This window comes from Elephas maximus, chromosome 8, assembly GCF_024166365.1.
Source record: "Elephas maximus indicus isolate mEleMax1 chromosome 8, mEleMax1 primary haplotype, whole genome shotgun sequence".
Classification (NCBI taxonomy): Eukaryota; Metazoa; Chordata; class Mammalia; order Proboscidea; family Elephantidae; genus Elephas; species Elephas maximus.
The window spans coordinates 42,324,974-42,340,522 of record NC_064826.1 but is presented as its reverse complement, the minus strand read 5'-3'; the positions used below and the strand labels follow the sequence as shown (position 1 = coordinate 42,340,522).

The following is a 15,549-nucleotide window of genomic DNA, read 5'->3' as shown; positions in this document are numbered from 1 at the left end:
AAGTTCTTTCCCACTGCATAAAAAACATCACCCTTCCTTCATTGTCCAATCACGTGTTCATCATATTCTTTTAAAACCTCACAGAAGCACATTTAACGTCCACATTTCTAGTACCATTCCATTGCTGTCACCATATGTATTCTCTAAGACTACACAGACTTTTTCTATAGCTCCTCTCATTTCCTTCTGAGGTCTCACCAGAATTATCTTTGACATCCATAATTCTACCAACAGTCTCTTCAAGACAATATAGGCTTTTACTGTTAGGTACCTTAAAATTCTTCCAGTCTCTACTCATTACCCAATTCCAAAACTGCTTCCACATTTTAGGTATCTGTTGGGCTTGGGTTAGAACAGCAACCCCCTCTTCTGGTACCAAATTCTGTCTTAGTTATCTAGTGCTGCTAACCAACAGAAATACCACAGTTGGAAGGCTTTAACAAACAAAAATATATTTTCTCACAGTTTAGGAGGCTTGAAGTCTGAATTCTGGGTGCCAACTCGAGGGGAAGGCTTTCTCTCTGTCAGCTCTGAAGGAAGGTCCTTGTCTCTTAGAGCTTCTGCTACTGGCAATCTTAATGTGCCTTCACATCAATCCTCCCCCACCTCAGTTTCTGGTTTGCTTGTTTAATCTGTTATATCTCAAGAGATGGACTCAAAACATACCCTACACTAATCCTGTTCATTAACATAACAAAGACAACCCATTCCTAAATGGGATTATAGCTACAGGCATAGAGGTTAGAATTTACAATACATAATTTGGGGGACACAATTCAATCCATAACACATGGTATATTCAATATTCTTCACCAACACCACAATTCAAAGGCATCAATTCTTCTTTGTTCTTCCTTATTCATTGTCCAGATTTTGCATGCATATGAAAAGCATATGAGGTGATTGAAAATACCCTGTTTTGGATCTAAGATGCATCAGTTGGTCCCAACCCTCTTGGAACAAAAGAAAATGAAGAACACCGAAGACACAAGGAAAATATTAGCCCTTAAAGCTCCACATAAACCAGAGACTCACCAGCCTGAGACCGGAAGAACTAGGCGGTGCCCCGCTACCACCAATGACTGCCGTAACAGGGAACACAACAGAGTCCTGGAGGGAGCAGGAGAAAAGTTCTGAGCAGAACACAAATTCACGTCAAAAGGCCAGGCTTAATGGTCTGACAGAGACTGGAAGAACCCCTGAAATTATGGCTCCCAGATACTTTCCTGAAGCCCACTCCTCAGACAAAGATTACACAGGACTATAAAACAAAAAGTAATACCCGTGAGGAGTGTGTTTCTTAGTTCAATCAGATACATGAGACTAACTGACAGGATGAGAAGGCAGGAAGGGACAGGAACTGGTTGAATCGACACAGGGAACCCAGGGTGGAAAGGGAGAGTGTGCTGTCACATGGTGGGGATTGCAACTAATGTCACAAAACAATATGTGTGTAAATTTTTGTACGAGAAATTAACTTAAGCTGTGAACTTTCACCTAAAGCACAATAAAAAAGAAAATACCCTCGCTTGGGTCAGGTGCACCTTAGTCCTCAAAGTGACATCTTTGCTTTTTAGCTCTAGGGAGACAGGGAGGGGACTAGGACTAGGAAAAGACAGGTATATGGGTAACTTCATTATTTTTGATGATGTATTTCTTAAGCTTTTTGGTAGATATTCATTATATTGTTCTCTGTGCTTCTTTATATGCCTGAAATATTTAACTGTAAAAGGTAAATATTATAAAAAGAAAGTCAAGCGATAAAGAAAGATGATAATGGTGATAATGATGATAGAGATGAAGATGATGATGGAAAGTAAACAAAATAGAAGATTCACATTTCATCATCCAGAAACCATAGTTTTTACTGTACAACGAACATAAGTCCATGTTTCTTTATGCATTATATCTTGATAGAAGGATAAATGGATGGATACAGAGACAGATGAACATAAGTGGAATTTTAAGATATATGCTTTTAAAAATTTTTTATTGTAAAGTAAAACTCAGACACAGAAAACATAAGTAAAATATGTAACTTTATCAATTATTATAAGGTGAACACCACCAAGGCCAACTTTGCCAGCTCTCCGAGAGCCCCTTTTATGTCTTTCATTACCAATGCTGTATAGTAATCTACTTAATAGTAATAAACTTTATCCATTCTTCTATTGGACGAAAAGTTAGTCTCACTTTTTCACTATTACAAGCAATAATGCAATAAAAATTCTTATACATACATGCCAGAGTTTCTTATAAGAGAAATTATAAGACCATAGGTATACACATTTTTAACTTTAGAGGCCAGTTTTATAATACTGAGTGAAGTGGTTGAACCAATTTATTCACGTACCATAAGGGCACGTGGGTTTTTGTTCTCATCTAATAACTTAGTTCTGTCTTAGATTTTGCCACTCTGATAGTTCATAGTGCCTTGTTTAATTTGTATTTCCTTAATAAATAGTTCACCCTCTATACAAATGTTGAGCATATTTCCCCATGTTTATTCAATGTGTTCTTCTGTGAATTGCCTGTTCAAATTTGTTATCCATTTTTGGAATTGTTGACTTTTTTCTTATCGAATTATATGCTTTCTTTATATACCCTAGGTACAATCTTCCCCTGAAAATTGTATGAATGTTACATATTTTTCAAATCTTGAAACAATCTTAAACTTACAGAAAAGCTGCAAGTATAGTAAAAAAAAATTTTCCCTAAAGCATTTGAGAATAAGTTAGTGACATGACGCCTCATCACTCCTAAATACTTTAAAGTGTATTTCTAACAAACAAGAACATTCGCCTACATAACCTCAATATAACCACTAAGATCAGGAAATTAACATTCATGCCTTGCACATAACTCTTTAAAAAACAAGTAATTATTCTTTAAAAAATAAAAAAGAATTGATGCTTAAGGTTTCTACATTAAATCACGATATCCACTTCTCAACATATGATAATGAGAAGGCTTTAAAACTCTTTATTCTTTCGACAAAAGAGGCATACATTAGGGCTGACAGCATGTGAATAATTGCTTTCATTTTTTCCCCAATTCTTGACAACACAAGAGGGAATGAGATTAAACTGCTCCTGGAAATTTAAACATTAGATCAAACTTTCTGAGAACAATTGCTGGGAAAGGCTGAGAGTGAAATCTACTTTGGCAATTTCTTTTAAAAGCCTTTGTTCTAGAATAGTCTTAATACAGTCCTACTCTGAGGCTGGGGCTAACCTTTAAAAACCCCTTTAAGATCTAACGTTTTTTAAAATCCCTTTTTATCTAGTGCAGCTTATTTATGAGTTACATATATTCAATGGTCTTTAGAGTCATGTTTATATAAGATAAATATAATTTAACAATAAATGGCTGCAAATATTTTTTCCATATTAGCAATGTGCTATTAATTCTATACTCAGAGCCCTGGTGGCGCAGTGGTTAAGACCTCAGCTGCTAACCAAAAGGTCAGCAGTTCGAATCCACCAGACGCTCCTTGGAAACCCTGTGGGGCAGTTATACCTCGTCCTATAGGATCACTACGAGTCGGAATCGACTTGACAGCAATAGGTAAGGTAAGTATTAATTCTACACAAGTCATCTCATTTATTCACTAGGTTTGGAGTGCCCTCGATAGCAAAATGGGAAAAGAAAGATTGGAGACAGTAAGCATAAAGAATATTTCGGGGAATTTCTCTGTAGACTGAAGAAATAAAATGGGAGGGTAAAGCTGAAGAAAGAAATGGAATCAAGATATATCTGTCTGATTGATTTTAAGCAGAAGATACAATAGCAGGATTGTATATGATAGGAAAGAAACAGTAAAGAAGGAAAAATTGACAAAGTGACAGAGAAAGGATCTGCTGAAACAATGCCCTTGAGCGATGGGATCTAGTGCAAAAGTGTAGTACTATAGTTGGTTTTCGCTAGGAACAAATACAATTCATCCATATTAACGAGAAGGACGACTATAGGGGGGAACTACGGAGATGGAGTTGCAGCAAGTAAGTGCAAGTTGTACATAACCTGTGGTCTTTCCTGTCTGTGGAGAAGTATCATACATATGCCAACACCAAATATTATCTCGGCAGGAAAAGGGTTGAAGACAGCTACTCTAGGGCTACTCCTCTCCACCTTGAATCTGTCTTTAAAGTCTTTAGCAGTTTTCTTTAAACTTTCCTACAGTTATACTGGAGCCCTCGTGGCACAGTGGTTAAGAGTTTGGCTGTTAACCAAAAGGTCAGCAGTTTGAATCCACCAGCTGCTTCTTGGAAACCCTATGGAGCAGTTCTTCCCTGTCCTATAGTGTCACTATGAATCGGAATTGACTTGACAGCAACAGGTTTGGTTTTCGGGGGGGTTTACAGTTATACTGTGGGGGTAGTAGTGCTCACTGGTAGAATTCTTGCCCTCTATGCAAGACACCCGGCCAATGTACCTAAAGCATAGCCCCAACTTGTCTGTCAGTGGAGCCTTGTGTGTTGCTTTGATCTGAACGGGTTTCGGCAGATCTTCCTAAGGTGGACTAGGAAGAAAGGCCTGGCAATCTACTTCTGAAAAATCAGCCAATGAAAACCCTATGGATCACAAAGATCTGATCCCATTGCGTATGGGGCCACCGTAAGTTGGGAACAGGCTCAACAGCAGCTTACAATAACAATAACGTAGTTATAATGTTCTCATAGTTTTATGTTTTTATCTCTTCGCTTAGCCGTTACTGCTCCTAATGACCAGAATTACAACAAAAAGCCCAGAAGGCTAAAGTAGAAACTGTATTTCCTTAAAAAAAATTTTTTCTCTCTCAATAAGAAGTATATGTAAGGCACGAGGATAAGGATTTTAGAAGAAAACAATGCTGTTTTGCTTTTTCTGCATCTGTTTCCTCTCAACTAAATAACATCACATTTTATAGATTTTTAACTCGAAGTTCTGAATATACCAATTGATCAGTTCAACGGGCTGATTAGAGAAAAAAATTATAAATAAATTCCGAAACATAATTTCTTCCTTCATTTTCTATCTACTAAAAAATGAGTCATTAGATTGCTTTGAAACTTTAGCGCTACATACTATTCAAAGAACTTCTCAGTTATAAATAAATGAAGAAGCTAAATATAAAACACATCCATACCTCTCACAGCTGACTGGGAAGGCTGAGTCAAAACTTTGATGTCTAATGCACTGCTAATATTTTCTTCTACGGTAGCACAATATCCTTCCACGACACTGGTAATAGTATCCTTCAAAGTCCCAAGATTATGGAAAACCTGAAGAGCTGTTCCGACTTGAGTTGGATTCTTAAAAAAAAAAAAAAGGTGGTGAGTGGAAGCAGACACAAATAGAAAAATAAACAAAATCAACGTAAATATACAATTTTAAGTGATGCTTGAGCAGTTGCTACCACATTTTTAAATTATCTAAGGAAAAAAACAAGGAAAATGCATTTGGAATTAATATTTCTAGCCATTATTTATTTCAAAAAAGACAAAGTTAAATCAATACCATGTATATTCTGTATTTCCCTCTTTTCCCTTTTCTTCCTTTGAAGGATAATAACAAGTTTAGAAGTCTATTGTATAATATTAGAGCTTATTTAAAATTTACCACTAATCCCCCTGGAGTCATGCTGTAATTAGCAACAATACTACCTTTGGTTAAAGAACAAAAAAAATGAGTTCTACAAAGTTGATTAAGGGCTGAACCATGTAGAGTGAAACTTACTATTCATTGTTTCACTCATGTGTTCTTTCTCTCATTCATCCATTCTAACTACAAATATTTTTTTTTTTTTTTTACTATGTGTTTCTCACAGTTACGGGTGCTGGAAAAAAATCAACTAAGTTTCTGCTCTACGGAGCTTGCATTTGGTGGTAAGTATAAAAAATAAATAAACATCAGACAGTGATGACTGTAGTGAAGATAAAAGGAAGCAGAGGATAAGAATAGAGAATGATGGGGATTGTTATAGAAAGAGGAGTCAAATAATGCATTTCTGGGGTGATATGTGATCAGAGACCTGAATATAGTGAGGGAGGGAGTCAAAGGAGGATATGGGGAAATGCAAATCTAAGCAGAGGTATCAGCAAAAGCACTGAGGTAGAAACATGCTTGGTATGCCAGTGAATCCGCAAGATGGCCATGGTGGTGGCTGGAGCAGAGTGACCAATGCAGAGGGAGCGAAGCAATGAGGTCACAGGACAGGTAATAGAAACACCATCTATAACGAGGCTAAGTCAACAGTGATATAGGTAGATCACTGGATTTGTCACTAAGTGAATGACTGAATTATCAAGCTAAATTTAGTACCAAAAAAAACCCCAAACCCATTGCAGTCAAGTCGACTCTGACTCATAGCGACCCTATAGGACAGAGTAGAACTGCTCCCTAGGGTTTCCAAGGTGCGGCTGGTGGATTCAAACTGCCGACCTTTCGGTTAACAGATGAGATTATACCAACCTATATTTCCAGGCTCAAATAGCTGAAACTTCTCTTTCATTTATGATTCAGTTATTAGAGACACATGATTAAAAGGTTATTTCATTAACTTATTTTCTAGACTAATAAGTTTATAAATAAAGGAAAAGGTTACTTCTCAAATTTACTGGTGTTATTTTAAAACAATAGCACATGCAGCAGATACACATACATACACACAGAGGGAGGCAAAATAGAATCAGCTTAAAAAAAAAACAAAAAAAGGAACACTGTCAATGAATAACTATACCCACCTGGGAATTTATTTTTATTAAACAAGAAAAAGGATCAAAAGGATATTGTTTCAAATTACAATATATTCTAATTATAAAAACTTATTTTAATTGCAGTGATAGTACAATTTATAAGAGCCTTGGTGGCGCAGTGGTTAAGAGCTTGGCTGCTAACCAAAAGGTTGGCAGTTCAAATGCACAAGCCACTCCTTGGAAACCTTATGGGGCAGTTCTACTCTGTCCTATAGGGTTGTTCTGGGTCAGAATCGGCTAAATGGCAACAGGTTTGGTTTGTTTTTTTTTCGGTAGCACAAATAGTTAAGTGCTCTGCTGCAGTCAAATCCAACTCATAGCAACCCCATGTGACAGAGCAGAAAAGTGCCCCACAGAGTTTCCTAGGTTATATTTAATGGGAGCAGATTGCCAGGTCTTTCTCCCACAGAGCCACTGGATGGGTTCGAATCACCAACCTTTTGGTTGGTAGCCAAGCACTTAATCATTTGCACCACCAGGACTCTTGGTAACAACACAGCAGAATTTAATTCTAGTGTTATTGTTGATGTTGTTAGGTGTGGATGAGTTAGTTCCGACTCACAGCGACACTACATATAACAGAGCGAAACACTGCCCAGTCCTGCACCATCCTCATAATCATTCTTATGCTTGAGCCCATTGTCGTAGCCACTGTGACAGTCCACCTTAATTGTAGTACACATTGGGAATTACTAGCATCCCAACATGGAGAATAGGAGAAAATAAGCTACTTCACTTAAAAGTATTAACTGAAAACAATGGGTTCGGCACTTTGCTTTTGTTGTTGTTATTTCAATTTTTTGTTCCTTTCTCCCAGATTGCTATCTTTTTAACTTTTTAGTAGATCAAGAATCAAAATCAAGCAGCTGTAAAGAAACCATCCATATCACTATTGAAGTGTCTATATAAGAAAGCATTATCTGAGCAACTTCAAAGAATACTTTTCATCTCACAAAATGAAAATTAGATATACACTTTAAAATTATATTTATTGCCTTTACTATCCTCGGAAAATGTGAAATGAGTAGCTTCTTCATGTATGGTGTAGTTGCAGTGTTATCAGTTGAATCCACATTATAAAATCTATGTGTAAGTTAACTGAAAAACTTTTAAAGTTATATCTCACTTAAAAGATCTGGCTAAAATAAGCCAGTCTTCATAATACCCCTGTCCAAAAATTAATAACTTCTCAAAACTTTTCAAAACAGAAATATACAGCTCTTTATTTTTAAAAGCACAAATTATAGCAATACTTATAACAATCACAATAATTATAATACTAATAGCAATTTTAAGCTTGTCAACTAACATGACTACTTTTTCTATTAATGACAGTTATTCACATTCATAGTCTAATCCAAACATATCATTTTTTAGCAAAGAAACTACAAAATAATGATTTTTTAAAAATTAAATTCTTAAAGTAACATACATACAGAGGTGGTTGTAAATGATATAAGCATAGCTCTACGAATTATCCCAAAGTGAACATACCTATGTAACTACCACCTTCATCAAGAAACAGAATATTATTAGCATCTCCAATTCTTGTGTGGATCCCCCAACTGCACCTCTCTAACTCTTACCATTTTCTTAGCTCCTAACATCATAGTTTTGCCTGTTTTTGAATTTTACATAAATGGACCACATACAGTAAAACCTGCGAAAGCTAGAACCAGTGTAAGGTGCGAAAGCTAGAACCAGTGTAAGGTGGAACCTGTCAGAGAAGAAAATTGCAAATATTTTCCACTAGTAAAGAACGATAGAGAAGTGGTGGATGGCACCCTGTGAGGTGGAAACCTTGGGAGACTCAGGAAAGAAAAGCCAGTCTCATCCAGTTCTGGCTCTTACAGGTTTCACTGCAGTATGTATTTTTTTCTGTCCAGGTTCTTCTGTTTATTAACATCTTGATTGTGAAATTTATCCATGTTGTTTTTGAAGCAGTAGCTAGTTCGTTGTTATTGCCATAAAGTATTCCATTGTAGAAATTTACCTTAGTTTATCCATCGTATTCCTGATACACGTTTGAGCTATTCTACTTTTTAGCTATTATAAATAAAGCTTTCATGAACATTCTAGTAGTATATGAGTTTCAGTGAACGTATATACATACACATTTTTGCCGGGTAAGGAAGGAATTGTATGCTTAGTGTAGTCCTTCAATTCTGTTCTTCTTCAATTTGGTACAGGCCATTCTCTGTTCGGAAACCCTGGTGCCGTAGTGGTTAAGAGCTCGGCTGCTAACTAAAAGATTGGCAGTTCAAATCTATCAGGTGCTCCCTGGAAGCTCTATGCGGCAGTTCTACCCTGTCCTATAGGGTTGCTGTGAGTTGGTAATCGACTCGACGGCAGTGGGTTTGGTTTGATTTAGATTCTCTGTTAATGGTACTTCCATAAAAATTTTAGAATCAGCACGGTAGTTTTCATTGGAAAAAATAGTTTCTGGAGTTTAGTTTGGAATTGCATTGTATCTAGAGATAAAATTAGAAAGAACTGATGTCTTTATAATATTGATCTCCCTAATCCATGAATATGTTATCTCTCATCATTGATTCAGGTCTTATGTAATATCTCTAAATAACGTTTTATAGTTTTTTATGATGAGATCTTACATATCTTCAATATGAACTATTCCTACACATTTGTTGTTTTGTGATACTATAAATGGTAGCTTTTTAAAACTTTGTTTTCTATTTGTCTGTTGCTAATACATTAAAATTACAGTTGATTTTTATATATCAACATTTTAGCTAACGAATTTCAAAATTCAGTTATTAATTCTAAGAGTTTATTTGTAAATTATTTTGGATCTTCTATATATATAATCATGTTATCTCTGAATAATTTGTATTTCTTCCTCCCCATTACTTTTACATTTTATTGCTTTTCTCTCACCTTATTAATGTGGCTAGGATCTTTAGTATGTCACTGAGTAAATATGGTAACTGTGGTATCCTTGTGTCATTCCTAATCTCGGGGGAAAGCCTGAAATATTTCACCACTGAAATTTCTGTAGATAATCTTTATCAGTTCAAGAAAGTTCTATTTTTAGTGTGCTACAAGTATCACAAATTGATGTTGAATTTTATTAAGTGCTTTTTCTGCACATATTGAGATGATCATATTTTTCCTCTTTATTGGAGAAATTACATTGCACTCCTGGAATGAAGCCATTATAAATAGTCATGATGAATTATTCTTTTTGCACATCCCTGGCTTACATTTGGTCATACTTTGTTATTTTTGTGTCAGTTTTCAAGGAGATGGCTAGTAATATTCCTTTCTCATAATGTCCTCATTTTGGTATCAAGGTTATACCAGCTGCATAAGATAAATGGATAAATGTTCTTTCTTTCTCAATTCTTGGAAAGAGTTTATGTAAGATTGACTTGTTTATCCCTTAAATGCTTAAAGAATTTACCAGTGAAGCTAGAGAAGTTTCCTAGTGTCAGTTTTAGTAAGTTGCTTCTAGAAATTTGTCAATTTCGTCTAAATTTTCAAATCTATTGGTATAAAGTTGTACCTAATGTTCTCTTAAAATCCTCTTAGTTTCTGTTGGAACTATAATTAAATCACCTTTCTTATTCTTTATACTGGTAATTTGTGCTTTCTTTTCTTGTTTTTTTCCGTCTCTTGATCAATTTTTTTTGGGTGCTTGTCAATATTAGTCTTATCAGTCAATTTTTGGCTTTGTTGATTCTATTATTCGTTTTTGTTATTCCTATTTCATCAGCTTTGGAGTCAGGCCTAGATCAGAATTCAAGCTCTACCACTTAGTAGCCATAACCTTAGGAAAATTACTTAATCTCTCCGGGACTTAGTTTCCTCAACTGTACAATAGCAAAAATAATAGCACCAACCTGACAGGTAAATGGAATAATCCTTACGACTCATCTAGCACTGGCAGATAGGAAGAGGAGCTGAACAAACATTAGTTACCTTTACCTTGATTGGTTGGCATCATGGTACACTGGGAAGAACATAGGCCTTTAAAATTAAAAAGTCTGGGGATGAAAACTCACTCCACTATACATAAACTGTGTGACTTTGGGCAAATTACTTTATCACTCATCAAACTTTATGGTATTTACATAGTTAATGTTTGCTTCCTCATCAGATTTTAAGATGTCTGAGGAAAGGTTCTGTTTGTTTTGTTCATTGCTATGCTCCTAGCAACTAGTATAGGAGTTGTATAGATACGTATTCAAGAGTTACCACTTAAATAAGTAAATGAGTAAGTAAAATCTCTATCATTCAGTTTTCTCGTTTGCAAGAGATAAAAACTAACACATTCTTCAGGAAACTATTGAAAGACTACGTAAGATAACACATTTACAGTACCTGGTATGCAGTAGATGAGTAATAGAAAATATTGTCTCTCACATTATTTATTAATATTACAAGAGTTATAAGAATGTTAAGAATAGCCTTTGTTCCAGTTCCTAAGAAATCCATCTTTCACTCTGTCTCTGAGATAAGTAAAGTTACCCAATACAGTGAAACTGTGTGAGCCGAAACTCGACGTGGCTGCCTTGGTTTTCAAGGTCTCCCAAGTTTTCCACTTTTGACAGGGTATAGTCTTACCACTTTTCTATTGCTCTCTGTTAGTGGAAAACATTTGAGCTTCCTTCTCTGACAGGTTTCTGCCTTACATAGGTTCTAGTTTTCGCAGGTTATACTGTATATACTACTTGGGTAGCCTTGAGGAAGTTGGCACTTCTCTGTGTCTTAGTTTCATAAACTTTAAAAGGATGAAGATAGATCAAAAAAGGTATTCCCAAAGCTGACTGAAGATCTTAATAATAATAATACAGCTAATAAGATCTAACCTCAAAAAAAAATCTGATTCAGTTAGACTAGATTCCAAAACCAAAACCCAAACTCATTGCTGTCTAGTTGATTCTAACTCACAGGGACCTCACAGGACAGGGTAGAACTGCCCCTAAGGTTTCTAAGGCTGTAATCTTTATAGAATCAGATTGCTCCATCTTTTTCTCACAGAGCAGCTGGTGGGTTCGAACCACCAACCTTTTTTGATTAGCAGCCGAGCACTGGGCTTCCTTAGACCAGACTGGGACCTGATTACTTGTATTTTTAAAAGCTTCTCAGTTGATTCTGATATAGTTAGCATGGCAGCCACCTGAGGACCAGCATATGGGAACCACTGGACTAGATGACTTTGCTAGGCTTGGAAGATGAGAATCATTTTTTGGAAACAAGAACAGAATACACAAATAAACGACAGGCAAAAAACACAGAGTATGCTTATGGAGTGGTGAATACTCTATAGCCTGGAGAGCTGTGTACACGAAAAAAAAAGTAGTAAAAGATAATGTTAAACAGGCAGGTGAGGGCCTGGTCATTGACAACCTTGAATGGCATTCCGTGAAATTTTTATCTTATTTTATTTGGTTGATACTAGAGAAATCACTGATAATCTTTAAATACCATAATTTTATTTGTTTGAGGAAATAAAAAATAATTAGATGGGCTTTTGCGAGGGTTCAAAAAACTATGGAAAAAACAGCCTGAACTGGGGAGTGGAAATGAGAAAATAAAGAACAGAACAGATAAAAGAGTTTTTGGTCAGAGAAGTTAAGAGACTGTCCAAAGCAATACAGAATAAAGAGCAGAGCTGGGCTTCAGAGAGGTCTGATTTTAAAATTCATGCCCTTTCCAAATGACTGCAGTTCTCAGAAATCTTTAACTGGCAAAAGAAGGTTTAAAAGGAAGTAAGGGGAATGGCCAATGAATGATATCTTTTTACTTTGCTAAGTAAGGACATAAACAACACACTATCTACTATCACTATCAGAAAAGAAAAAATATTTAAATACCAAAAAAATTAGGTAAAAAAATTTCAGAATCATTCTTTAAATAGCATGAATACTGCTTTATGAAAAAGTCACTACCTTGTTCTCATTTTTTAATTTTACTGAGAACTGATAAAACCTCAACATGACTGCTACCTGCACATCAGTGTTGGGAAACCAGTACTTACGCTACTTTTCTCTACAAATAAACAGGGTAGTCCAATCCTGCTGAGAGGCAAAATAAATCTACACAAATTATTCTCGAGATTAGTCTCCCTGAAAACAGTCCATTTAAAATAGCATGAAATACTCCTTCTTTCCTAGTACCCTAGGTCACTATGTTCTCTGGGAAGCTTGATGGTTTTAAGTCAGCAGCTAAGTGTTAATCAATGTCTTACCTCACTCAAACATGACTCCCCATACACTTTTGCAAATCACCATTTCAGCACAGTTTAAATCAGTAAAATCAAATTGTCCTTAATAGGGTACTCTTCCTCGACCACAGGAAATTCTGGCAAATATAATGCATATATTTCACTTTGCTGCTCATCTTGAAGTGCCCGCTTTGTTGGGGCTATTTTCTCAATGTTCTAGGATCCGCTCTAAAACTTCTACTCTTCCTTTCTTAACACCCCCTACCCAGCCCCTCTCTTTATAAAACCAGGCCCATTCTTAAGACTCTGTGCCCTTGGATAGTCCACATTCATTGTCACGACCCATCCTGATCTGCGAAGATCAGGATACAGTAGAGTACAGGTAATCCTTGACTAACCCAGGGTTCCATCCGGATCATTCTGTCATCAGTCCGTTCTGATATAAGTTGAATATTTCTTTGTTTTTCTTCTTAGTTTTTATTATTATTGCCTTTTATTATCAGTATCTTTATAAATCTGATCTTTATTTGTCTTTGGGGGTTGGAAACGCTAAACATAAACTTAAAGATATGATGACATCAGCAAATTATATGCTACAACACTGTATGTAGCTGACATTATTAATGATAAGATGTACCCAAAAAAAGGATGGCGGTAAGTGTGGTTGTCTTAACTTGAATGTGTCCCAAGTTGGGGACCACCCGTGTACTCCATGGAGATACATTCTCCCCTAGATAGCAACATAATATATATGCATATAGCTTTCAGATTTAAAAAGGGCCTTCACATTCACTAATCTTATTTTGTCATCACGAGATAGGTACAGTCAGTACCACATGGCCATTTTACAATAAAGGAAAATAAGGTGCCAAGAGGGGAGAACCACAGCTGCTTAGCGGTAGAGGAGGTTTAGGTTTCAGGCCTCTAACCCCCTATTCTATACTCCCTGCAACAAGTCATCCTGTCATACCTTAACTTTTGATCTCCAGATGTGCCAATATTGCAGTGAGAAATATTATCTGGCAATATTAAGAGACTAAAAACATCTGAAACATACCATGTTAAAATGAGTTGCCACTGAGTGGATTCCAGCTCATGGCAAACCTATGTGTGTCAGAGTAGAACTGTGCTAGAAGGAGAAAAATTTCTGCTGAAAGAGTAGCAATGTCTTTTAGATAATGTCTTCTCTTTAAATTAGATAGTCAATATTCTGAGAATAATTATCGTACAGAATGTCACTGTAATTGTCAACAAATCATCTAACCTGATACCAAATTTCCCAACTTTGTAAACTGTAGTATGAAAATGAGATGAAAGACTGCATAATAGAGTGAAAAAAAAAACCAAACCCATTGCCATCGAGTTGATTCCAACTCATAGCAACCCTACAGGACAGAGTAGAACTGCCCCATAGAGCTTCCAAGGAGCGCCTGGTAGATTCAAATGGTCAATCTTTTGGTTAGCTGCCATAGCACTTAACCACTATGCCACCAGGGTGTCTACAAAATACAGCAGAAAGAATATTTTTGTAAACAGATCAATACACAATTCTAGTCCTTCAAAAGCTTATCAGAATATGGCCACAACCATTTTCTTTTTAAACTAAAATTATTTCTCCTGCTTTGGAAATAAATACGATGTATTTTTTCTTTCTTTCTCAACATCTCTGTAGCATACATGGAAGAAAAATAAAACCCCACAGGAATATAGTCAGAAATGGAAAGAAAAGAAGCATAGTTGTTTAAGATCCCTAAAATGCTTGCCAAAACAAGAACGTTGCAACCAAGGCAAGAGCTGGCACAGAGTTAATGGAACCGGGATATAGCAAGACTGCTGTAAAGACTGTTCCATGAAATGTCAAGCAATAATTCCAGCACTACTAAGCCACAGGCTAATAAGAGATAACTTTTGTTAGCATAAATACAACATTAAATCAAAAGTTTGAAGAATTTTTAAAGCTTAATATAATTCAAATTAGAAACGGAAAGAGTGACAGAATTTAACTGAAGACAAAATATAAGAACAACATAAATGCACATAAAAAGTACAAGTCTAGGACTCCACTGTGGATGACAGTCTTATGTATTAAAAACCTAAAAAGGATCAAAATAATTATTGAATCATGAAAACTAATAATCGTATTTTTCTCCTAGTAAAACAACTCTTTAAAAGTTTTCTTTAGTGTTTCATATATAAGAGAAGAGCAATGAGCTGAAGGGAGGAAAACGACAAACAAAGAATGTAAATATTGCTGGTGTTATTCTGCTATAGTACTCAATGCACCATTCCAAAGTGACTCAGTTCACAAAGCTTTGTGTCCTATGATAAAGACTTACTTGATTCCAAATCATTTTAACTGAAATGGTGAGAAGAGATCAGGAAATTTTACTTCCAAAAAAAATTATAAGTGAGGAAGTTTCAGGACTACAGTATTTCCTCAAAGTTTGATTAGAATAACCATTTAATACTCAATTAAACAAAAATTAAGGAACCCCAGAAATTACATTAAAAAGACAGCAGGTGTAAGAACAGATGAGAGGAAGACAGGAAGAAACAGAGAGTGAAAAAGAGAAGGGCGATTGACATAAATGATCAACACGTTCCCAACTCATTTTGCAGATAAGG

The 15,549-nt window shown here is 35.8% G+C and overlaps 1 protein-coding gene across 1 annotated transcript in view; it reads right to left on the bottom strand.

Annotated features, from left to right (window-relative positions):
* Positions 1–15,549, bottom strand: part of COG5 (component of oligomeric golgi complex 5) — a 317,777-nt gene that overhangs the window by 135,785 nt on the left and 166,443 nt on the right. Inside the window, exon 8 of the mRNA XM_049893477.1 lies at positions 5,129–5,294. Within this exon, the coding sequence (XP_049749434.1) occupies positions 5,129–5,294 (166 nt within the window). The remainder of the gene's footprint in view (positions 1–5,128; positions 5,295–15,549) is intronic.